Source organism: Eucalyptus grandis, chromosome 10 (genome assembly GCF_016545825.1).
Source record: "Eucalyptus grandis isolate ANBG69807.140 chromosome 10, ASM1654582v1, whole genome shotgun sequence".
NCBI classification, from domain to species: domain Eukaryota; kingdom Viridiplantae; phylum Streptophyta; class Magnoliopsida; order Myrtales; family Myrtaceae; genus Eucalyptus; species Eucalyptus grandis.
Window position 1 is genome coordinate 24,952,849 of NC_052621.1, and position 23,706 is coordinate 24,976,554.

The following is a 23,706-nucleotide window of genomic DNA, read 5'->3' on the forward strand; positions in this document are numbered from 1 at the left end:
TGCACAACCAGAACTTCAGGGCTATATTTTGTTAATTTTCGACTTGATTTCAGGTTTGGCTAAATTGGGATTATTGTAGTGGGTTGGATGGGCTTTCCATTGATTATAAGTATGCTTTAAACGGAGTCGGTGGAGAAAATTATGACATGATGAAGTTTCGTGCTCAAGCTTCACTATGGATGGCTTTGAGTAATTGTTTTGGTTGAGCGATTTATTAGCGCTTAGATATTGTTTTATTGGTGAATAAGCATAATTTAGTCGAGTCGTTAGTTGGAGAGTAGCATATTACTTGGTTTTAATATCATTTTCGATTTATTAATAGGAATACGAGTGCGTTGGCTCAATTAACCACATAGGTTGATTTTTGACTTTTTCAGGTGAGTGGTGCTATCTCTTCTAAGAATTTATAAGCTCATGTCTTCAAAATAGTAAAGATTTGATATTTTATAAGTTATGAATAAGCATATTTATTTCATAAAAGTTGAATCGGACGTTTACTAAGTTTTGATATTTAAAAATAGTGTGAGAACTTTTTATGAATATATATTTTATTTGATGAACCAAGTTGAGAAATATTACAAGTTGTGGGTTTGTGAAACCATTTCACAAATTTATGGAATGTTATATGGTTATTGATTTGTAATAAGCTTTTTGAAATGTATTTGATTTGAAATTGATTTATGAGACGAGTTTTGAAATTATTTGAGAATGTTTTATGAAAAGTATTTCTAGCAAATAAGTTGAGTTGTGAAATCTTTTGGTGATATATGAAAAGTTTTATGGATTTGATTTGAGAATTATGGATGGTGTTGTTCTGAATTGATGTGGATGCTCAATATTGCTGTGAGCCCAGCGAGAGCCTTGTGGGTATTCGCATACTATTCTAGATATCTTTGTGGACCAAGCCACTGTCTAATAATAGGTAGAGACCTTGCCAAGGGGGAATTTTGGTTGGCTCGTCATCAGGCGTTGTATCGTAACCATGGTTTGATATTGAGCAACGGATTAGTTGTGATATGAGTTTGATCGATGAAATAGACCATCAACGTGTGATTTGAAATTAGTCGTTGGAATAGACCATCGACGTGTAATTTCATTAGACCATGGATATGTGGCATGAGATTAAATGGATTAGATCATTGATGTTTATTTTGATATTATCGTTAAATGATTATTTTTGCTGTAAATATAAGCATACATAGTTATTATTTTACTGTATGTTTGTTATATCTTGGATTTGAGTTAAAAGAGTTGTAGTTTGGTTTTGTAAATATGCATAGTGGGTGCTCGATTCGCTTAGAAGAGATAGCACTACTCACTGAACTGTGGTTGCTTACCCCTTTTATTTTCCAATCTTTTTAAGGTTCCTCGACTAACAATGTGGTTGCTTAGTAGGTACGAGAGCGATATGGATGTGGAGACTTTTAGGAGTTTGATTTTAGAAGCTTTGAGTCTGCGTCCTTTGAGTGGAAGGAACGCTGTGTCATCCCCATTCATGATGGTTTTGGGGTGTGACAATAATAAGAGGAAATATCCTCTAATTGATCCAAGGTGCACTAGGTCTTTTCGTCCAGGACAATCTTTTCGTGTCGTCGTTTGTTGGGTTAATTCACCGTCACAATGCCCACCACTGAATTGTTGTTAAGTCATGAACCCAACTTACGTGAAGCACAAAAAAGGCTGAACAACTACGTTTGCAGGAAAAGCAATTTTTGCATGGCACTTTAAGCTCAATCCGACGTGAAAAGCAAACCCGAAAAAATAGAATGCGCTATACTTTTAACTTTCACTTCCATATTGATTCTTAGATTGCACAATGACACAACGAAGCAATTGATAACCTGCACAGAACTGTTTTTTCATGCACATGACAGAAAGTGGAAACTATGTACTTCAAGGAGGCCATTCTCTAGCTTGAACAATTGAAGCAGATGACAAATTCAGAAATCGGCCAAAGTCACAGATAAATTGCGGTCACTGTGGAAACAAGTTCTTAGGCTGGAAGAGACCTGCACTTTCAGCGGAGCGTCCCCACTGCCTTCTTATACGTGTACCGCCTCGCTACCAAGAGAAAAGCTCTCAAGTTGATCACGCTGAGGACTGCCAAGAGCCAAAAGAAGTAATCGAGGTGACCGTAGTTCAGATTGTCCGGTATCCATCCCAGTTTCCCGTGTCTTGTGCTAATTCTTGTGACAATAGTGACAAGGAGTGAGCTCAAGTAGTTTCTGAGTGCAATTGTGGCAAGCGAGAGAGCGGAGCACATGCTCCTCATGGCATCGGGCGCTTGCTCGTAGAAAAACTCCAATTGGCCAATGAACGTGAACACTTCTGCACAACCCATGAGGAAGTACTGGGGGACCTGCCAGAATATTGACATCGGTACGTACTTGTAATCGTAGTAGTCATGCCTCCTTACCATCTTAAGTCTAATGACCTCCAGTATTGCTGCTGATATCAGGGCGAAGATGGATATGAAGAGGCCAATCCCCATTCTCTGCAGTTGGGTCAAACCACTTTTGTGACCCGTGAATCTCCTTGCCACTGGAACAATGATGCGGTCGTATATAGGGACCCAGAATAAGACGCTGAGGATGTCAAAGATAAAGAAAGAGGCTGCTGGAATTTTGAAGGTAGAGTTTCCAACATGAGGGTCCATAGTAGAGCCTTGTAATACAAACAAGGTACCCATCTGTTTGTACACAGTGACAAAGACGATTTGGCTGGCCCATACAGGAAGCAGCCGTATGATCACCTTAAGCTCCTCCACTTGGGTGACGGTGCACAGCCTCCATGGATTCACGGGTTCTTTAATGTGATCGGTTTGTGTTTCCACAGCAGCTTTGTCAAAGAAACTGCAGATTTAGAAAATGCAAAGAAACTTAGGACAAGCGAGTGTGCTGAAGGATTTCTTGAAATGTAGAGCATCCTAACATAATAAAACCGTAATAAAACTGTAAAGGTTCAACTCACAAAGTAGAGCAAATTCAGAAATAAAATTTCAATGTTATGAATTTGATGAATATAGCAACTCTCTTGAGGATTGCCGATCAGCGCTTTTTTTTTTTTTCTGTGCGATCAGAGTTAGTATTTGTATCCTAACTGTCTCAAATAAACAGCAATATAACCTTGGAACAAACAATCATGCAATCGATCCAATATGTGCTGCACGACTAACAAATATGTTCCATCTGCTCACTTTCAACTGACTCTGGTGAGTGACTAATTTAACCTGAATAAATGGAGGAATCCTGATCTAAGCATGGTTGAACAGAGCAATCACACAAATGCAAATTGAAGCACTAACCTCAAATCTTGGGTATGATCAAGTTTGCGGCTTCCTTTGATAGCAGACTTGGCATCTGCAGTCTCATACAGTAGAGACTTGTCAGCTGGTACTTCCACTCGATATTTTCTGAAGGATGCCACCACCACTTGACAGAGGCGTGTGAGGGGGCTCCCTCCGGGGTTTTGGTTACGATAAAGGCGCGTGCCCGAAAAGAAAGTAGCTACTGCAATTGCCATAGCAGCTGCTGGAATGCCGAAACCCAATGCCCAACCCACATTGTCTTGTATATAGACCAAAACAAATTCTGCAATGAGTGCGCCTATATTGATTGAGAGATAGAACCAGTTGAAGAAAGAGCCCTTGCGTTTCTTCTCAGCCTCGTCAGCATCATCAAATTGATCGGCTCCGTAGGATGAGACACAAGGCTTGATCCCTCCAGACCCTAGGGCTATGAGATAGAGTGCTATAAAGCACACTGCACTTTGGATATTCGTAGCGTGGCAATTATCTTTCCCTGTACAGCTCGGCTTTAGTCCCGAAACTGATGCTGAGAGCGTCAGCAGTGTCATCCCCTGTGTATAATGATATAATAAGTCAAGCTTGCTGGATCTTGATTGATTGTAAAAGTATGCTATCAGTTCCAGTCGGTATGCTAAATTTGTGAATGTTCAACAGAGAAATGCGGAACCCTTCATTTGTGCAGCACAAACTGCACAGGTTGATTATCAAGTACTCAGATGAGGAATAATATGTAAATGTGACTTACGAAAACATAGATAATCGAGAAGCATGCTATGGTCCAATATCTCCCTAGATAGGCATCGGCAAAAAAAGCTCCAATCAAAGTAGTTATGTAGCACGTTCCTGCCCAGTCCTTTAAATTGTTAGAAGCGGTTGTACCGTGTTGATGTAAGTGGAGCTTGAAGTAAAGCATCAGATTGGCGCCCATGCCATAGAATGCCAGCCTTTCACAGCATTCGTTGCCTATTAATAAGACATAGATACCATAAGCATCTTCTTTACGTGAATAAGGTTCAGTTAAGCTCTTTAAGGAAGTTGTCGTGTGGAGTTACCTAGAATAAAGGGGCAGGCCTTCCATGTTCCAGTTTTCCTTTTGTCAGCAGGGTCGCCTTTGTAGTCCACCGTTCCATCTTTCGTGTAAACATCTTCTTCCTCCATGGGTCTTGGCGATTCTCGTCTCTGCTTTGATTCGTCTCAGTTTGGCTTCTCAACAAATGGTTGTGGAATTTGTAATGTCTTCAGGCTGCAATAGAGAAGCACAATTCACATAAAACCTTTCTGCTTTCATTTCTCTAAAAAGGTGAAAGCACTGAAGTTCTGCTTGTGAAAGAGTGACAAGTCCTTTTCAGGGATTTCGTGAAGCTGAAATTTTCTCTTTTCCGGTTTATCACATCAGCTCATAAATTTTCTTAATCCCGATTCTAACCTTGGAAATGGACCCGTAAACGGCACCATCTCTCATGAAACAAACAGCAAATTTCTACATTCCCATCCATTCCAGCATAACAAGTGTTAAATAACTAAGTCAAACATAGTAACGAGTTGAGCCTGCATAAATAACTGAGTGATACCGCAAGAATCTCCAATACCAATATCACACCTTAGCACCCTAACTGCCGATGCTTGCGGCTAGCATTTATGGCCGCATGAAGGGACGATGAAGATCATACCCTCTAATTTAAGTTTCTAAGCGTTGCCAGTCAGCACAAGCATTGTAGATCTTTTACTATTCTCTCAAAGCTGCAGCGCCAAGGAAGGAACTTCCGTATGATCGCGAAAGTCATCTAATCAAGAATGCGCCAACACAATTCATCCCGCTGGATTCAACCCAGTTACGGCGATCAGCTCAGGATGTGGCCGGAAAGGACAGGCGAGCGTTCACTGAACTTGAAAGCTCAAGAACAGGGAAGTCAACCCGTGAGTTTTGACTGACCATGACTGACGTAAAATAGCGCGCAGCTTATTGCTTACGGGAGCCTGCAACTCTCGACTAAACAGCTCGCCACAAAGAGAACAGCAGAACAGGAAAAACCCGAAACGCTTGGTGAGGTCATCGTCTCAAGCTCAAAGTGAAGAAAAGATAGAGCAGGCCGTGGAAAACCTCAATATTACCTGCGGCGTCGGCCACTTCACATTGCTCGGTGCTTTGCGAGAGAGACACGGAGAGAGAGGAATGCGCATCAGGGACCAGAGATTCTCCTGCGATGGAGAGAGCGAAGAAGACGGAGGTCGTTTTGAATCGATACCAACATTGGAAACGAGGGAGCTTTTAGAAGCTCACACCGAAACTCCGTTGCTCGTAGTCACAGACAGTCAAGCTTTGCTTGACCCGTCAAATGGGTGGGTAAGATAAAAAATAGGTCGACCCATATTTGACATATTTAACTCGTTTTGACTCATATTCATATAGTATAAATCAAGTAACTCATACCCGATTCAACCTATACCAAACCCATACATGACCCGACTCGTATTATTAAAACCTATTAGTATTCTAGGAAAACCTACTTCTACTATATGCTAATTGGATTAAATTTTCAAATTAAATTAAAAATAATAAATAACATAAAACAAAGTTTAAAAAAACCTATAAACTGAAATATTTATAAAGAATTAGACCATGCACATGTTTTTCTTATTTGAAGTAAACATACTATTGAATAACTAAAAACTGTAATATGAAAAAATTTTAATAAAAAAAATATTTTTATAAAGTTAAAGACAAAAGGCCATGGTTCAAAGTGGGTTTCCTAATAACCTATTCAGACTCATTTCTTTCTGTACTTTACTTTCTCATACTCATTTTTTTACTTATATTTAACTTTCACTTGATTGATGTATGACCCATTTAATTAAAAATATGTCATAATATGAGTTTATGACCTATTTTGCCAGCTCTATTCCCAAGCAATGGCTTTTTTTGCAATTATCTCTTAATTTTTCATTATTTCTTTTCCGTGCGTTATGAACCTGTCGCTCGTGCGTTGCGTCTCCGTGACGCTCGGTTCCGTTGGCGCGACCATTTTGTCAGCACTTGTGGGGAAGCTTAGGATGATAACGCTGGACCTGTAAAACAGCTGTTTAGGGATGAATCTTTCGGACTGATACTGACTTAATAATTTTTTTTATTATTATTTACATGGTGTGAACCCGAGAAGTTGTGAGAAATGACGATGATGATTTGCCGTGAGACTCGGGCGGCAACAAGATAGCAAAATAATTCTGCTTCTGCTTGTCACTGTCATCGTTTCGGATTCCATCACCTAAGGTCACTCTCTTGCCAGTAAGAGATGCCCATAGAAAATGGAGCATGCCTTCGATTCCTTTGACTCGTTACTTGACGTTTCGGAGCGAAAGAAAAGAATAGAAAAAAAAGGAAATTGCTCGTTCGCTGCAGCTTCAAGAGCTTTTCGTGTTTGAAAGCCGGTACGATACGATTAAAGTACATACGCTCGCGAGGGGGCGACTCGGGCTCTGTGTAATTAACGTTTAAATTGCACCCTGGAGTTATGGTTCATGGTCGGCACATGGCACGATGAATCAAATGGGTCGGAGCCGAATACCACAAGTGAATATTCCTTAATCTCTGCCCCAGCTGTTTCAATCTTTTCCTCCGCCTGAGTGAGCTCGCGCTTTGCTATACGTTTGTTTTTTTTTCCTCGGTTGAGTAGTCAAGGAAACATCATCGTGAGACCAGTACAGTTACCAGCTTGCGAGGAGAAGGGTTTTGTATGACTTGGTTGGATTGATTCTGACCTCTCTTCAGTTCACGTGTAACCATAGTCTCTTTGGATCACGTCCTAATTATTGCAATTATGGATTAATGACTCAACATGACTGTTCGTTTTGCTGCAGTTTTTAAATTTAATAATGGCTCAACTAATGTCTCTTCAGTTCATGTCCTTTCAGTTTTCTACAACTGTATCCCTTATCTATAAATAGACACGTTTACTTAGTTCAAAATAATTTGAGAATTCCTCAAAGCAATTCCAGAAAGTCTTTTGAGTTTTCTCTTTTGAAATATTCCTCTAAGTATGCTGGTTTGAAAAATATTTGATAGAGTCATGTTAGTATAGTGCTAATACAAAGGGATTCGAGGTGTTATAACTTGGAAGACATAGTGCATGAAGCTGTTTGACACCATTGACTGAAACTAATCGCCTTAAAGTAATTCGATTAGCCATACCTCACCTATTATTCAATTCCTTAAAAGTTTATAGCAAATTTATTTTTTAGTTTGCAATCTTCAATTGTAAGATTTTGTGTTATTATATTTGCTATTGCTTTCTCGTAGTTTTTATCTATGTTGTTTTTTCTAGTTACAAGAAATAGTGTTACATATTTTTTCCCTCAATTCATGATTGATATTTCCAATACTAGTTTGTTGATCTTTGACTCCTTTTGTCGATTCGGTAGTATCGACAAAGGAGAGACCGGAAGCTGCAGACATCAGCATCAAGGCCTTGTCCAGGGAGTGGAAAAACAAGCCCGGACCAGACCGAACCAACCTCAGTAAAACTTTGAATTGTCCATGAAGACGACGGGCGCAGACCAGACAATGAAGAGGTGGGGCAGCGAGCGGAGGCGTTCCTCTTGGACGGTCTGAGGGTCCAGAATGATGCGTTCAGACCGGAGGAAAATGCAAAACCATGTCCCCTCCATGGACTTGTCCGCCTTTCTCACCTCGTCTCTATCAAGATAATATCATGTTTACATGGGCGAGAAATGCCATCAGATTGGGTTCTCTGCATAATCTTCCAGTTTGACCCCTGGGGTCGCAATTTATAACAGCTTTCAGGCTAAAATACATCAATCTATACGCATGTTCGATCAATGCATAGATTCGTGATTGGACTGATCTGATTGTATTTTCTCAATGGAGTGCTCGATCAAGCATGAGGCTGAGAGAATCAGCAGAATTTGAGCTTGCAGCCGCGATTTGCTCGTGTGGTTTTGGGACTATCGTACTAGGCGAAAGTGATTAAGAAAAGTTAATGGGGGCTTGCTGGAACCGGTTGCTCCCTTTTGAGCCTCACTTCTACTTCGACCATCTCATACTCGTTCGATTCAAGTAATGTTGTACAATGACACGATGTTAAGCGACTGCTAACCTCCACGAAATGTTTATTCTCCATGCGCACGACAGAAAGTTGAAACTAAGGACTTCAAGCAGGCACTCTTTAGCTTGAACCAGCAAAGCTGATGCCAATCGAAGACATCTGTTAGAAATCGCACACAAACTGAGATCAATGCGGAAACAAGTTTTTGGCCTGGCAGAGACCTGCACTTTTGGCAGATCATCCCCGAGAGAAAAGAAGTGATCGAGGCAACTGGCACAGGTTCCTCACGGCATCGGGGGCTTGCTCATAGAAAAACTCCAATTGCCCAATGAACGCAAACACTTCTGCACAACCAATTAGGAAGTACCGGGGGACCTGCGGGAATATGGAGATCAGTACGTACTCGTGTTCAGAGTAGCCGTGCCTCTTTACCATCTTAAGTCTAAGAACCTCTGGCGGTTGGGTCAGACCGTTTCTTTGACCCATGAATCTCCTTGCCTCCCCTACGACGGTGCCGTCGTGTATAGGGACTCAGAATATGAGGCTGAAGGCGTCAAAGATGGAGAGGGAGGGCGGTTTTGTTTCTTGCTGTGGAATCACCTCTCTTTGATGCATTTATCATAAGTGAATGGCAGGATAAAAACCTTCTCTCGGCCAATTCCGCTCATACCCAACACTTCATAGATTGCTACTCGTTGTGCTCCAACAGAAGTTAATTTAATGGACCCAAAATAGCCCTTCTTATGAAACGTCCCACCTTGGCTGAAAGGGAAGAACATGGGCAGCGAGGGCAGTCGCAAAATACGAGGTCATGCCATCGTATGAGTCACGCAGCCACGTGATGAACACAGAGCGAACTATTCTTTCGCCTTTTACTAAAGAATACCGTGTGCTCGCCACAAGATAGTGGCATACGCCTATTTTTGGAGGGGTTCCTTAACGGAGGAGCTCCTAAAATAGAGTTAAAATTGATTTAGTAGCAATGCAGGTTCTGTCAATTGATTCCTAGGAGCCCTCTCCTAAAGCCGCACTGGCAGCGGACAGATCCTGATTTCTTCTTCTTGGAAAGGGTGGGTATGTTTAGCTGTCTGTCGTGGAGCAGGAAGGACCTTTGCCGCCGGACTATTTCCATTCACTTTGAATTCCGAATTGAGGCCATTAGCATCAGATATTGAACTGGCTGTACTTAGCTATTCAAATGATTCCACCCCGACATACCAGCATGCTCACCAATCATTCCAAGCTTTCAAATTATGAATTCAACTCCTTAAGTCAACAGCTCACTAATCATTCCAAGCTTTCAAATTATGAATTCAACTCCTTAAGTCAACTGCCCTGCTGTTGAATTAGTCCCAAGTCTTAATATTGTTCAGGCGACAATGTCACGTTAGAACCCCAGCACTGCAATGCCGATCGTCAAATGATACCCTCTTGACTAACAGGTTCATATGTGACTATCTTAGAGCTTGTACGAGCTTAAAACCCCAAAGAACATATTTATGGAGTCTTTCCTTTCTGAAAAAGGTAGCCAACACCTGTAGCAATATCGGGCTCAGAGGAAAAGAAATATGTGACTATCTTCATATGTCCTTTCGCCTTTCACCAGAGAACCATGACCGTGCATTTGTAATCCTTGTAATATTCAGGCTCATCAAATGGGCTGTTAGTTTCAAATCATCATTATCATTGGACCAGTTGAGGCTTCAAAATGCAGAACAAATGAACCAATCGTTTCATGCAACTGCTGTCCCAATAGAAAAGAATGAACAAACTCCAGTTCATTTTAATGGGCTTACTTATTCATATATAGAGTCATACTATCGCATGGGTAACAACGAAAGAGCGACAGTGATAGGACAGTGAATTCTTGCTTCGCATCAAGCCTTGCGCTTCTAGTTTTTGAGTTTTCACTTGCTCTCTGCCTCATCATAAGTAGATGGATTGGCGTTCAATCGCAACCAACCAACTAACAAACAACGCACAGATCAATCGCTTTCTCTTTCTCTAAGCCAAGCCAAACGATGCAGAAACTTTCCTAGTTTCTTTATAAGGATGAGATATGAACTCTCGACCAAAATTGGTATATGCCGCCATATCCGTTTCAATCCTCACATTTCAACTCCACTGAAGGTTTTCATGAGTCTTCTAAGTCTGCTATTGTTCTTTTTTTTTATTGGGACGAGAAACAGTGAAATGGAGTCCCACATCAGGCATGAGAAAGGAAACATGGACCAGAGCTGGGGACAAAATAGGAGGCTAGGCGACTAAACTAAGCATACCTTTCTCGGCCTTTTGGCTAAGATCAAGTGTAGTATCTGTTCTTATCAGTTTAATATCTGATACGTGGGCCATCGGTCCACATGATATTAAATTAATTTTTCGAGGGGGAGAGGCCGTTGCAGTAGCTTGCTACTGGGCCTTTCGCGCGTCGCTCGGGCTTTGCACTACTGCCCTTGCCTGGCGCACCCCACCCAAGCCCAGTCAAAATGAATTTTCTTTTTCAAATGTCTACCAAAACCATTATTTCTTGGTCTACTTCGGTTGTTGCCGTAGGAACCCAAGCAAACATCGTTGCTGAAACGAGGAATCCAAAAGACTGGTGATTTGTCTGGTTTTCTCAGGTTTTTTTTGTGCCAAGTGGTTCTGTCCCACAAATTCATGGCTCCTTTTCAAACCCACCCACCACAAATATAAACCTAGCTGACCCGACCGATTTTTCCCAAAGATCCACCACAAATATAATCTAACTTGACCCAACCGAATTTTCCCAAAGATCCTCATCAACATCTTCACAGAATTGAGCCTTGAAGTTCCTGGACTTTTCTCACATCTTTTGCATTGAAAGATTTGGATGCATAGCAGCTAGAAACAATAGTTTGGTGAGGAAAGATGTCCTCAATCATTTTCAGTGTCAGAGCCATATTTTGAGTGTTCACTCGCATCACTTGTACCATCATCCTATAGATAAGTCGATTACAGGCTTTCATTTCTGGGGTTGGCTGGAGCTGGCATTTTATTAGATTGTCAAGTTCTGCACCTTGGGAGTTGCATAAACGTTCCAATTTCCATTAAGTGTCCAGCAAAGTCCAATGTATTCAGCAGAGAGTCTAGTGTGAATCAAAATATCATCAAGGGGAACAGCAGATTTCAGCCACACGTTTAATCTGTCACGTTTAATCTGTCAATGTGCAACAAGGAAAATTGCAACAGAAGGCAGCGAAGGATCTTTACTCATTGATATTTTTATGATCTCATGGAAATTGAAATTTGCTTAAGGGAGATTCTAAGATGATTAGAGTATAACCAGGCCAGTTAGCAAGGTAAAATCAGTTGCACGTCTGTAAATATTCAAATGTCCCATGAGGCCAATAATGCCGTGTCAGTGGTGCAGCGCACATTCTTCTTTCCTTGCAGTAGTTCGTGATACAGCAAATGTTGTTTCACCTTCCAAATGATGCAAATCTTGTTTGAATATGTGCTGGCTGAGTTACATCTTTACACCATGGATATGGACACTTCACAAAAACTTGAGAATGGACTGGAACTATCAAGTTTGCTTTCTGTTTCAGATAATTCCACGTCCTGCAGCATCTTTGGACAACTTTTGTCTGAAATTTATTGGAGGAGGAGGTTCTGGATAAGAGCAACAAGTCCTCCTCCTCTTTCTTTCCCAACAATGCAGTTGATTTTCCTAGTTCTTTAAGTTTCTCACAAATCTCAACCGTTCAACTGGAAACTGAGTTTCTTTCTGCCGATCTAATGGCTGCACAAACTTGCCTGGCTGCCCACTGTTAGATCCGACAGTTTCATACTACACTCATCTCTTCTCTGAAAGTGGAGGACTTATCTTGGGTCTGTAAGACAGGTGTGTTTTCTGCATTATACAAAACTCATTTGAGGCAGCAAATGGGGACTGCCGTTTTGTTTCCTAAGCTCCCTGTCAATATGATCCGGTCAATTCACCACCACGGTTTCTGATCTTAGCTCCCATTTGAGAAACCAAAGGGACTCGATAGGTGCTGATTCAAGTTAAAAACGGATGAAGTGCTCCCCTCCAATATTCTAATATTCCACCAGCGGTAGCAGGACGAACAGTTAAGTCCCACATGGGAAAAGAGGCAAGAACATGGCAACGGGACCAGGCACAAAAACACGAGGTTGGCGCTAGAGAAGAGTTACGCAGCCATGTGGTGAGCACAGAGCGAACTATTCTTTCGCCTTTTACTAAAGAATACCGTGTGCTCGTCACAATCAGTGGCATACGCCAATTTTTGGAGGAGCTTCTTCAACTGAGGGAGCTCCTAAAATAGAGTTCAGAAGCATGTGCATGGCATAACAGGATAGTAAGAACAATACTTAGGAAGTGGTGAAAGCGATTCCAACGCTTGTATTCTGCAAATTTTGATTCATGTGGCTTTGACATGCATATTTGAGTAACCTTTTTGCCTTCAAGCTACGACCAGGGAAAGGGCTGAGCGCCGAAGATCGGCCAACGGATAACTCTGGAGTTGCAAGAGCATAAACCACAGAAGAGACTTTGCCTGGAGTTGTACCTTCGTCTAAAAGTGGCAAAGACACCTGATGCAGATAATCAGAATCCTAGAAAATAGATGCGCCACCATGGAGGACCGATGGAAGTCCTAAGTTGAAAGGAGAGGAGACACGTTTGAGAAGGATCCGCTTGAACAAATCCCAATCGAGTCATTTGCTAGAATCCTGCGGCCACGTGGTGAGCACGGAGCAGACTATTTTTTTTTTTCACCTTTTATGAGAGAGTACCGCTTCCGTGGGTGCACTGTAAGCGAGCGGCGTACTTCTATATTTGGAGGGGCTCTCTTAACCCCAGGGAGCTCTCCTAGAAACGAAAACGAAAAAGTCGGATGCCCGAGCAAAATTTCAGGCAGCTTCCTTCATCACAAAGATGCTTCACATTTGGTACTCAACGTGATGCAACTCCAGAATCTTGTTAAAAATCAGCTTCTCTAGACTTGGTTAAATGTGACGTCCATTGCCGTCCTCCATCCAATTTTTCAAGCTCTTAAAGTGGAGATAACACACGAATGTTCACCTCAACTAGTAATGCTTTCTGCCCTCCATATCTCTTTCTCTCTTTCAAGCGCGTGCTAGGGCCTGGTTCACTTCATATCGACTTTATCCTGGCACACAGATCAGGCTTCGAGCATCCTTACTTCTTCATGCTTTAATGCCATACCGGCCCACGCCAGACCATGGACTGCCTCACCCAAATCTTTTTGCCCATTTTGAGTCCTCGGGCACTAGGCAGTAAAGAAGGCAAGGCGGTCGTGATGGTTCTGTTCTTTGATCAGTAGAGTACAGAAACCGGACCGTTCCTATGCCAATTAAAAAATATCAGTGCCATCCCGTGTACAGCTTTCTATCCTTTTTCACTGTTTGTTTGGTTTTTTCTGGGGAAGAGAAACAGTGAAATGGACTCCCACATCAGGCACGAGAAAGGCATTGCGGACCCTAGCAGGAACAAAAGAAGAGGCTAGACAGCGTTACAAAGCATACCTTTCTCGGCCTTTTGGCTAAGATCAAGTGTAGTATCTGTTCTTATCAGTTTAATATCTGATACGTGGGCCATCGGTCCACATGATATTAAATTAATTTTTCGAGGGGGAGAGGCCGTTGCAGTAGCTTGCTACTGGGCCTCTTGCGTGTCGCTCGGGCGTTGCACTATTGCCCTTGCCTGGCGCACCCCACCCAAGCCAAGTCTAAATGATTTTCCTTCTCTAGCATATGCCTATTGTTATTATATTGTTATCATTTTGGTGGTAACATGTGCGGAGACGATTCTTCTATCTGTGTAAGTTGAAAAACAAATCCCCATAAATGGGTACCTTGCTCTTATTTTTGGCTTGATCAGTTAATGTGAAGTGTAGAGTTTGGGCAAATGCCGTTTTCATTAATTAGACATATGCTTGAGAACCAGGGAAAATAGAGTTAGTTTTCCGTAGATATGCCTTCCCACAATAGGCAAACTTCTTGTTCAAGTCCTTCAGAAATAGCCTTTTAGCAGCAAATTACTCAAAATTTTAGTTCAGAATATAGAGATATTCAAGGATGTCCGAATGGTAACATTTCTAACTGTCCGAGCTATAATTGTTAGAGGATATTACCATGCTAGAGAAGAAAAGGTGTTCAGAGAGACATTGATAATTTTTCACAAACACTCACTTTACTTTAAAGGACTCTGATCAACACATTATATCATCTTTGCTTTTTATAGGTATTAAGAGGCCACAAACAAATAAGGACCGTGCTCACGGGTCCGAAAACAAATAGAGACTCCGGAAAATCCAATTAGGAATTATTCTATGTGATATGAACAGTGAATGTGAATAGTAATTTCCCTAACCTATTGCTACAATACTTTGCTGCAATGACCTAGCTACAAGTCTGTCTTCCGTCATAGGCATTGTAGTCATAATCCGAATCATCAGAGCTATGCATTGCAAGAAGATGTTCCTCACATATCTTTATTCGAGTTCTGAAAGTCTAATGTTAGAAGGGCTTTGGGCGACTTGTCTTTGTGTGAGCAGGACAGTCCACATGTTTATGCCGTTTGAGGAGAATGCTTCTTCATGAGTCTTGGAGGATGGGGCTACCTTGAGGCCAAAAAGAAGAACTTTACATTGAAAATGCTGGTTTGAAATACATAACCCTATCTTAGGTATGTCTTTAAGATGAGTGCCCAATTGCCAAAATCCGACTTTAAGATCAAATTTGGAATATATGCTAATCTAGCAAAAAGGGAATTTCTCAAAAGTAGTGGGAATTTGTCATACTGGAGGAAAAGGTTGAGGGGCTGATAGTTTATTACTAGCCACATTTTCCCTCTGTTTTGCTCAACTTGCTTGTTAACATAAAAAGCTTTGCAGGCCTATTGAGAATTTGAAATTTCATTAAGGCCTTATTGCAACAGCTCTGAGCATTCCTTTTGAGAATAAACAAAATGTTCTAGATTCATTCCCATGTGACTCGTCTTTGTCGGATTTATATCTTCATTTTCTTGAAAGAGATGCAAATTTAGAAAATTCAGAATGAGATTCTAAACAAGAATCTAACAACTTTTGCATGATCGGATCTAAAAAACTCATCTGGATGGAAAAAAAACTTCTAAATATCGACGAATTTAGAGAATTGGTCTTTATACTTAAGGCATTTTCCAGGAATGATACGAAATTGAGAAATTTGAGTTATGATGTCCCAGCCAATGATCAGACTTTTGTTAGGGAAACTGGATTGGAAATTTTTAATGGTTATGGAACATTGAGAGAAAAATTGAATAGTAACCGAGGTGCTATGTACATTTGTAGAAAAAGTATCTCCTGTGACAAAGTTGAAATATCGAACACAAGAAGTCTAATATTCTTTAGGGAGAATTTTTGTGTCTAAAATTGACAAAGTTGCACCAATATCTATAAAAGCAATGACTGTGATAGATTTAGCAAACTTGGAGGTGAAGATTTTGACAAGAAAGTGAGGACAATGGATTTGGCTTGAAAATATACCAGGGTCTTGTTATGAGGAAGCGATGAATATATGAAAAAGATCTTCAGAATCTGAGTCAAAATCAATTTCACTACGAGTCTGATAACAAGAAATGACATAAAGAGTCTATTCATATGGTTCTTCATCCATGGAAAACAATGATTCAATGTCATCAATTTCAAGTGAAACACCAATTTTAATTTCTATGTGATATATCAAATGGTTCTGACATTTTTTTCACTTGGGGGCAGTTTTTGGCAAAATGACCCATTTGGTTGCAGATGAAGTGTCGAGTTGATTTTTTGCAATTTGAGCAATCTTTTTTTAGTAGGAATCGTCATTTTTTCTTTCTCTGGAAATGCTTAGATTTATGCTTGGATTTTCCTACCCAATATCTCTTGAAATGCTTCTTATTTCTAGAAGACTTTATGTAAGAACCGTCGCAATCTCTTTTAGAACACTTAATTTTCAACTTTTGACATGAATAGGCTCCATCAAGCTCTTTGTTATCTATGAGATAGGTTTTTACCATTTGGCGCCTTAAGCACAAATCATCAAGACACAAATGGATCTCTTGTTGTATTTTTTCTAGAGGAATATCCGCAGTTCTTTTTTGCTTGTTAAGGAAGGATCTCTCAACTTGTTGGGATAGCTCTTTGGGAATGAAAGTTAGAAAACCTGTTTCAGGTTTGCATCAGTCCCAAAGCCATAGAAGATCTTGAACATTTTCCGATAATATTTGTCGAGATGTCTTTTTTGGTGAGGGCATCACTTTCTTTCAAAAAACTTTCTTTTCTTAAGCTAATGGAAGTCATAAGGTTTGTCAATGAAAAAATGGTGAAGGAGAGTAATAGCTTGGCCAAAATCTGCTGAGATCAGAAATTAAACTTGATCTTATTCTGTCACCAATTGCCACCAATATTTGAGACTCCCTATAAATCTTGTAACAAATCCAAAGAGGACATCATACTCATCGCAATTTGTGAGAGCTTGAGCATTTAACCAAGTATGAAATTCTCTAAATCTTTCGAGCCATTTGGAATAAGGAATATTATCAACAGTAAAAAAACTGTTTAAATGAGGGATTTAGATTCTTGGATGGATTGTTTGGTTAGATAACCTCTGGTTTAGAAGGGTTAGAATTTATCTCTTGATTCGGGGGATCGGCCTTGAATATTGATGAAGTGGTTGGTACAATAGGAAAGGATTCAATGGCAAGAACTGAAAGAGAGGAGGAGAATGATAGAGATACCGAATCTGGTTTCGATTCCAAATCGATCGGAAAAACCAATTTTGGTGGAGGCCAACTTTGATCCTTCAAGGCAGAAGGATCAGACTGATCTTCGTGATTGCCCAGATCTCTCAAGAATGATTCCGACGGGTTAGATAACATCATTTGATCCGACTTCTCTCTTATAGAAATAAAAAATTATTCAAGAATCTTCTTATTTCCCTTTTCCTTTCTTAACCAATCTAGTTCTTTAAGACAGTTTCACATTTCCACTACATCAGTCTTGTCTCGTCTGATAGAGGTTTTTGTGAGAACAACAAAGATAGAAGTGTTCTACAGTGGTGGTGGTGGTTGCAAATACACAGTTCGTGGCACAATTAGGAACGGATTTGAGGGCTTGAATTTTCTTTCTTCAAGAAGTTGTATTTGCTTCTAGAGCTTCTCTATTTTTGCCTTTGGGCTTTCGAAATGATGATATCCCAAATGTTATCCGAATTTCAAGGCATGAAGTCTTTTTTGGAAGTCCGAAAGCATCTTCTTAGTAGTTTCATCATATCTCTTAAGATCTCTTTGCACATCCACAAGTTTGGAATTAATCGTCTTAAAAGCATTATTGTGCACTAGAAGAGCCTTCGATTATTAGTTCTGAACGGCTTTAGTAACGGGAGTTCTTTTTTGCCCTCCATGTTCGTCCAAATTAGTTGAGGCAGGTACTTTTGAAACATGACGATATCTCCCTTGAGGATCGATGAATTCTTTAGGGGTAGGGAAATAAAGTCTTGAATTTTCTCGAGCAAGAGGAGGAAAGTCTACCTCTTGGAACATAGCGATGGAAAAGCTAGCCTTTTGGCTAGGTAGAGTTTCACCTGGGACCTCAAGCGGGTCTGAATTTTTTTTTTACCCACTTTAAAATTGGCTTGTAGAATGGGGAAACGGCTGGTTTTTTGTGATGGGGTGAGGGAGGTGATATTGGTGGTAAGACTAGTGGAATGGGAGGTGACAATGTAAATTTTGGTGGTGGATGTGGAGCATAAGAAACCATGAATTGAAACTCATCACACTCACCAAGGATATCAATGGAAGGGTCTCTGTTCAAATACCTCTGGTATATAATATCATTTACTTTCTTGGGTTTTCGCCTGGGCCTTGTATTCGGCTCTACTTCGTCGGGAGAATTTGTGCAGTATGAACACCAACAAAAAGGGTTCCAAAACCAATGATTGAAATGGACAGGATTTCATTACTCTAAAAGTATTTAACAAGCTTCTTGAGATCTAGCTCAAAGATTGATTCTGGAACGCACGGTTCAATCATGAACAAGGTTTGGAAGATGGAAGGATTCTCTTCCTTTTCTTTGTCAAATTTGATGGCAACGGTGCCATCCTTTTTCCTTACAAATTAAGAGTCCAAGGAATGGAGAGACTTGTAATTCTAATGCAGCTTTTCGTAGTTGGTAACCTAGGTCTCTAAAATGAGCTTGACCAACTTTTCTTTTGGAATCTATCTGGGAATATGGATACAAGATGCCTGGTCATTATGCATGGAGATGAACATGACGTCTTCAATTCCATTTTGGAAATTTAGATCAAGGGCATGGTTTTGTACTCAATAGATTCTCTGGTAGTGCAATGTCGCTGCAAAAGAGTGAATAGTCTAGGGTGCCCCAATGAACTGGATTTGGACTTTCAAGAAGGAAAGTAGCTGCGGGTCTGAAAAGACAAGTGTTGAAATTTGGATAAAGGGTTACAAAGATTGTTCCAACATTCAAAATGGTTTGGACAGTGCCAATACAAGTATACTGGTATTCTAGGAACCGAGTATCTAATAGGGTCATTCTAGCCACAACTAGCAGGCCTTTTCGACTATGAAAAGTGAGAGCAAGATGGATAGCTCCACAATGGACATGGGAGTATCCCTACCGGGTCCATTGTTTGGGAAAATCCTGGGGGAATTTGAAAAGTAACAAAATATTCTTTTTTGATGGTTAGAATGGGATATTGATCAAACTTGGAGGACTATACATACTCTTTCACTTCTTTGGGAGTTTGATAATATAAGTTGCCGAATAGAGCGAATGGGAGAAAATGATGAGGCGGGTTTAGCAAAAGCATAATATGGATTCATAAGAGGGAGTTAAGTTTCAAAGATCTTAGTGTTATCAATAAGAGAGACCTCATAGAAATAGTCAATTTTAAAAGCATTTGACACACAAAAATCTAAAAGTGAAAAGGAAGATGGGGAAGAGGTTAATGTAACCGGAGCTTCTAGGATCTTGGGATCAAACATGATATGGAGAAAATCTTCTCAACACTGGATTCTCCTGTTGAGCGCATGGAACAGATCATGTTACAAACAAAACAATGGCTTTGATACCAACCGAATAGACCTATGCTTAGAACCAGAGAAACTGGAGTCAGTTTTCTACAAGTATGCCTTCCTACAATACGTGAACTTCTTGTTCAAGCCCTTCAGAGATAACCTTTTAGCAATAAACTACTCAAAACTTTAGTTTAGAGCATAAAGATACTCAAGAATGCCAAGATAGTAACATTTAACTATCCAATATATACCTAGGGTTTAGGGCTAAAATAATACAATGACGATCATTGCCCTTTAGTATAAACCTAATTTACTAATACTCCCCCTCAAGTTGGTACTTGTAAATATGTCAACAACTTGTTCTTAAAGTTACAAAATAAATCACGTGTGACCAGTTTCGTGAACAAATCCGCGAGTTGGGAGTGATTGGGAACATGAAGAGTACGCAGAGTGCCATCTTGAATTTTGTCATGAACCAAGTGACAGTCAATCTCGATGTGTTTGGTGCATTTGTGGAAGACAGAATTAGTGGCAATGTCAATGGCCGCTTTATTATCACAGAAAAGATCAGCAATGGTAGTGTTGACGTGGAGATCCGAGAAAAGCATGTGAAGTCATGTGATTTCGCATGCGGTAAAGGCCATAGCACAATATTCAACTTATGTTGAGGAATGGGGAACAACGGTTTGTTTCTTGGAATGCCATGAGATGGGATGAGAACCAATAAACATGCAATAACCAGAAATAGATCAACGTGATTTAGAACAAGATGCCAAATCATAATCTATATAAACATGAAGTTGGAGAGTAGAATCGGATGGAAAAAACAAACCAATACCAGGATCATGCTTGAGATACCACACAATGCGAAGGGCGGCATTTTGATGGTCTTCATTAGGAGAGTGCATAAATTGACTAAGATGTTGCAACACAAAGAGTCAATTTGGACGAGTTACAATAAGATATAATAATCTACCAATAAGTTGTCAATATGAACATGGATCCTTAAGAGTTGGTGAGGAGTTCGAAAATACATATTGGGTCCCATCGGGGTATTAACAGGATGTCCTCCTAGAAGACAAATGTTAGACAAAATATCAAGAGTGTATTTCCTTTGCGACAAGAAAATCCCAGAGTTGGAACGAGAAATTTCAATGCCCAAGATGTATTTAAGAATACCCAAGTCCTTAATGCAAAATTATGTGTCAAGAAATTGCTTGAGAAGTTGAATCATAACTTCATCGCCCATGATATCCAAATCATCAACATAAACAAGAAGAATGGTCAAGAGAGAGCCAAGACCAATGTAAAAAGTGAATAGTCCGCCTTGGACTATTGAAACCAACATCAAACAGTGCAAAAGAGAATTTAGCAAACCATTGCGTCGATGCTTGTTTAAGGCCATAGATTGATTTTGTAAGATGACAGACTAAATTCTCTCCCTTCGTGTGAAAACCCGATGGAAACCTCATGTAAACCTCTTCATTGAGATCACCATGCAGAAAAGCATTATTCACATCTAATTGGTAAAGAGGCCAATGATGAATTGAAGTAAGAGCTAATAAAATACAAACGGTTACCATTTTAGCAACAAGCGCAAATGTGTCATGGTAATTAATCCCCTCCATTTGAGTGTAAGCCTTTACAACGAGACTAGCCTTGTAGTGATGAATAGTGCCATCAAAATTATATTTGATTCAATAAACCCATTTACATCCAATGGCATGTTTGTCAGGAAGAAGAACAATTTTGCAAGTGTCATTCTGTTCAAGGGTTTGTATCTTAAAAGACATCACCTCCCGCCACTTGGGAGATTGACACACAATGTCAGAATTTTTACATTCTTGCTCAGAGGATATGGAGGCAAAAAAGCACGGTGAGTAGGTGAAAAACACGAGTATGATAAATAGTTGGATAAATGATAAAAAGTACTTGATTCGGTTACCTTAGAGTTCAAACAGGATTGATTGAAGGCCACAATAGCACAGTGGTAGTCCCAAAGATATCCAGGTGGACGGCATGGCCGAGATGGTCGAGGAATGACTTCGAGTTCAATGGGTGATAGTGCGACCATGCGTGCAGGAGCCTAAGGAGGTGAGGTTGGTGCAAGTACTTGGGTGGAGGGAGGAGGAGATGTTTCACCAAGGTCGGGTACGGGTAATGGAATTACCAAGGTCTGTTCGGTTGTGGTATGTTCGATGGTTTGACGAAAAGGAAAATCATGTTCATAGAAAATGATATCATGATTGGTAAAAATTATTTGGTCTTGGAGATCATAGAGATGGTAGCATTTGTGGTTTGTGGGATAACTGATTAGAACACATCGGCAAGATCTAAGGCTAAATTTATCGAAGTGAAGATGGCTGGTAGAAGCGTAGCTTATTGAGCCAACGACACGAATATGAAAATAGGAAGGTGGTTTGCCAAAGAGAAGTCATACGGGTTTTATCATGTAGGAGAGGACAAGATTGTCCATTTATGAGATAAGTAGCAGTTAAGACACAATCCCCCCAAAAATGAAGAGGCATGCTAGAATGAAAACGCAATGCACAAGCACCATTGAGTAAGTGACGATGCTTACACTCAACAACTCCATTTTGTTGAGGAGTGTGAGAGCAATTGCGCTAATGGTGAGCACCATGGGCGCAAAAAGACTTTTGTAAAGAAGAGGAAAGGAATTCAATCCCCTTATCAAATTGAAAATTTTGGACTTTGATTTGAAATTGAGTCTCAACAAAAGCAAAGAAGCGAATCAAAGAATCAATTGCATTAGACTTAAAAGTAAGTAAAAGAATTTAAGTATAGCACGAATAGATAAAAAAATAACAACAAATCTTATGTGTAAAATGAGAATAAGGTCCCCAAATGTTAACATGAATAAGCTCAAACGGACATAAAGTAGTAATAGTGCTAGACGCAAAAGGCAAACACATTGGCTTGGATAAATGACAAGCATCACATGGACTCAATTATTTTGCTGGACTAAAGCATAAAGTTTGCTGTAAAGTAGATAAAACTAACTCAAATGGATGTCCTAAGCAGGCATGCCAAAGATGAGGTGAAGAGGTTCCAGTAGCGAGGACGGTAGATTTGATATAAATCTCCAAGTAATAAAAATCACCATGCTCATGGCCCCAACCAATGATCTTCTTCGTCAAGAGGTCTTGAAAAAGACACTGGTTAGGAAAAATGTGACTAAGTAGTTTAAGGTTTGAGTGAGCTTGGAGATTAATAATATGTTGTATTTAAAAGAGGGAGCGCAAAGGACATTATCAAGGGAGATAGTTGAGGTAAGAGGAGCCAAAATGTGTAATGTCACGGGGACACCAACACCATTCGAAATCCAAATGGTGGGATGTGGAGAGGAATAGTGTCTCCGATTTGTAAGGTGATGAGGTTCATGATGTGGTTGGTGGCGTCTGCATCAATAACCCAAGTATCAAAATGAAATGAATTCGTAGATAAGCCAAGAGCATTACGTAAGAGATTGGCTTTCGAGATGTTTACCTCTTGCAATAGGCACAATGGTTGCTTATATTGATCATTTGTGAGTGGAGAATGTGCCATAACAGACGTATGGCTAGACTTTGTTGTCCGTGGGATAGGAAGAGGTAGATGGTTGTTCATGGTGCTGCTTATGGTTGGGAGGGAAGCCATGAAATCAATAACAGACATCCCGTGTATGTCTTAGGATGCCACAGTGGGTGCATCTTTCCCAGCCGCAAGTCGTGTTCGTCCGTTTAGCTAGGTTGACCAATAGAGTGGGAGCACCAAGAGAGCTGGGTTGTCCATGGGATGAGAAATACATGTATGGCCGCAGAGCATGATTGCTATGAGTGCTAAGCAAAGTGCTAGTCTAGTCAGACAACGGGCGATCCGATTAGATATGGCGGTGCAACTCATCCTGAAGAGCTAGTGCATATGCACATGCAACACTAGGTAACATATCCATTAGTAAAATCTAACTAGTAACATTGGTGTACCTCAAATTGAGACCCATGAGGAATTGAAACAAGCACCAATTCTCTTGTTGTTTGGCGATGATTGAATGAGCCGAACAAGAGCATTGCGGTAACGGATCCAAATTATTCAATTCATAATAGCAGCTTTGCAAGTTGTTGTAGTACTTGGTCATGGCATCATCACATTGAGTATGGGTGTATATGTTTTACTTGAGATGAAAAACCCTAGCACCATTCAATGATGAAGGACGTTTGTGGAGATCGGCCTAGACATCCGCAACTGACTCTAAGTAGAGAACCGTTGGCACCAAA

At 40.4% G+C, this 23,706-nt stretch overlaps 1 protein-coding gene and 4 non-coding genes across 6 annotated transcripts; 4 read left to right on the top strand and 1 right to left on the bottom strand.

Moving 5' to 3' along the window:
- Positions 1 to 1,760: 1,760 nt before the first annotated feature.
- On the bottom strand, positions 1,761 to 5,609 carry LOC104422401 (protein NRT1/ PTR FAMILY 8.1). Of its 2 annotated transcripts, XM_010034719.3 has the most exons (5): positions 5,420 to 5,609; positions 4,360 to 4,550; positions 4,053 to 4,270; positions 3,305 to 3,858; positions 1,761 to 2,852 (listed from the first exon to the last, which is right to left on the bottom strand). In XM_010034719.3, the coding sequence occupies exons 2-5, from the start codon at positions 4,463 to 4,465 to the stop codon at positions 2,018 to 2,020; spliced, it is 1,713 nt and encodes a 570-aa protein (XP_010033021.2). In that variant the 5' UTR covers positions 4,466 to 4,550; positions 5,420 to 5,609; the 3' UTR covers positions 1,761 to 2,017. The 2 variants fall into 2 exon arrangements, with proteins under 2 accessions (XP_010033021.2, XP_039159342.1); XM_039303408.1 differs by lacking the exon at positions 5,420 to 5,609 and having other exon boundaries at positions 4,187 to 4,270; positions 4,360 to 4,412.
- A 3,590-nt stretch (positions 5,610 to 9,199) lies between these two features.
- LOC120289286 lies at positions 9,200 to 9,317 on the top strand. Its single transcript, XR_005547210.1, has one exon. It is a non-coding gene; the product is annotated as a U5 spliceosomal RNA (small nuclear RNA).
- Positions 9,318 to 10,642: 1,325 nt separating this feature from the next.
- Positions 10,643 to 10,838, top strand: LOC120289300. The gene has a single exon (XR_005547224.1). It is a non-coding gene; the product is annotated as a U2 spliceosomal RNA (small nuclear RNA).
- Positions 10,839 to 12,548: 1,710 nt separating this feature from the next.
- Positions 12,549 to 12,666, top strand: LOC120289281. The gene has a single exon (XR_005547205.1). It is a non-coding gene; the product is annotated as a U5 spliceosomal RNA (small nuclear RNA).
- Positions 12,667 to 13,895: 1,229 nt separating this feature from the next.
- On the top strand, positions 13,896 to 14,091 carry LOC120289261. Its single transcript, XR_005547186.1, has one exon. It is a non-coding gene; the product is annotated as a U2 spliceosomal RNA (small nuclear RNA).
- Positions 14,092 to 23,706: the final 9,615 nt, after the last annotated feature.

What these genes read in the sequence shown, in the direction of transcription:
- LOC104422401 (XM_010034719.3), bottom strand. Translation starts at nt 4,465, where the DNA reads ATGGAGGAAGAAGATGTTTACACGAAAGATGGAACGGTGGACTACAAA. An exon ending in GGCCTGCCCCTTTATTCTAG is followed by an intron (nt 4,271 to 4,359) that starts GTAACTCCACAC and finishes TCTTATTAATAG; the next exon opens with GCAACGAATGCTGTGAAAGG. An exon ending in GATCATACCCAAGATTTGAG is followed by an intron (nt 2,853 to 3,304) that starts GTTAGTGCTTCA and finishes CTAAATCTGCAG; the next exon opens with TTTCTTTGACAAAGCTGCTG.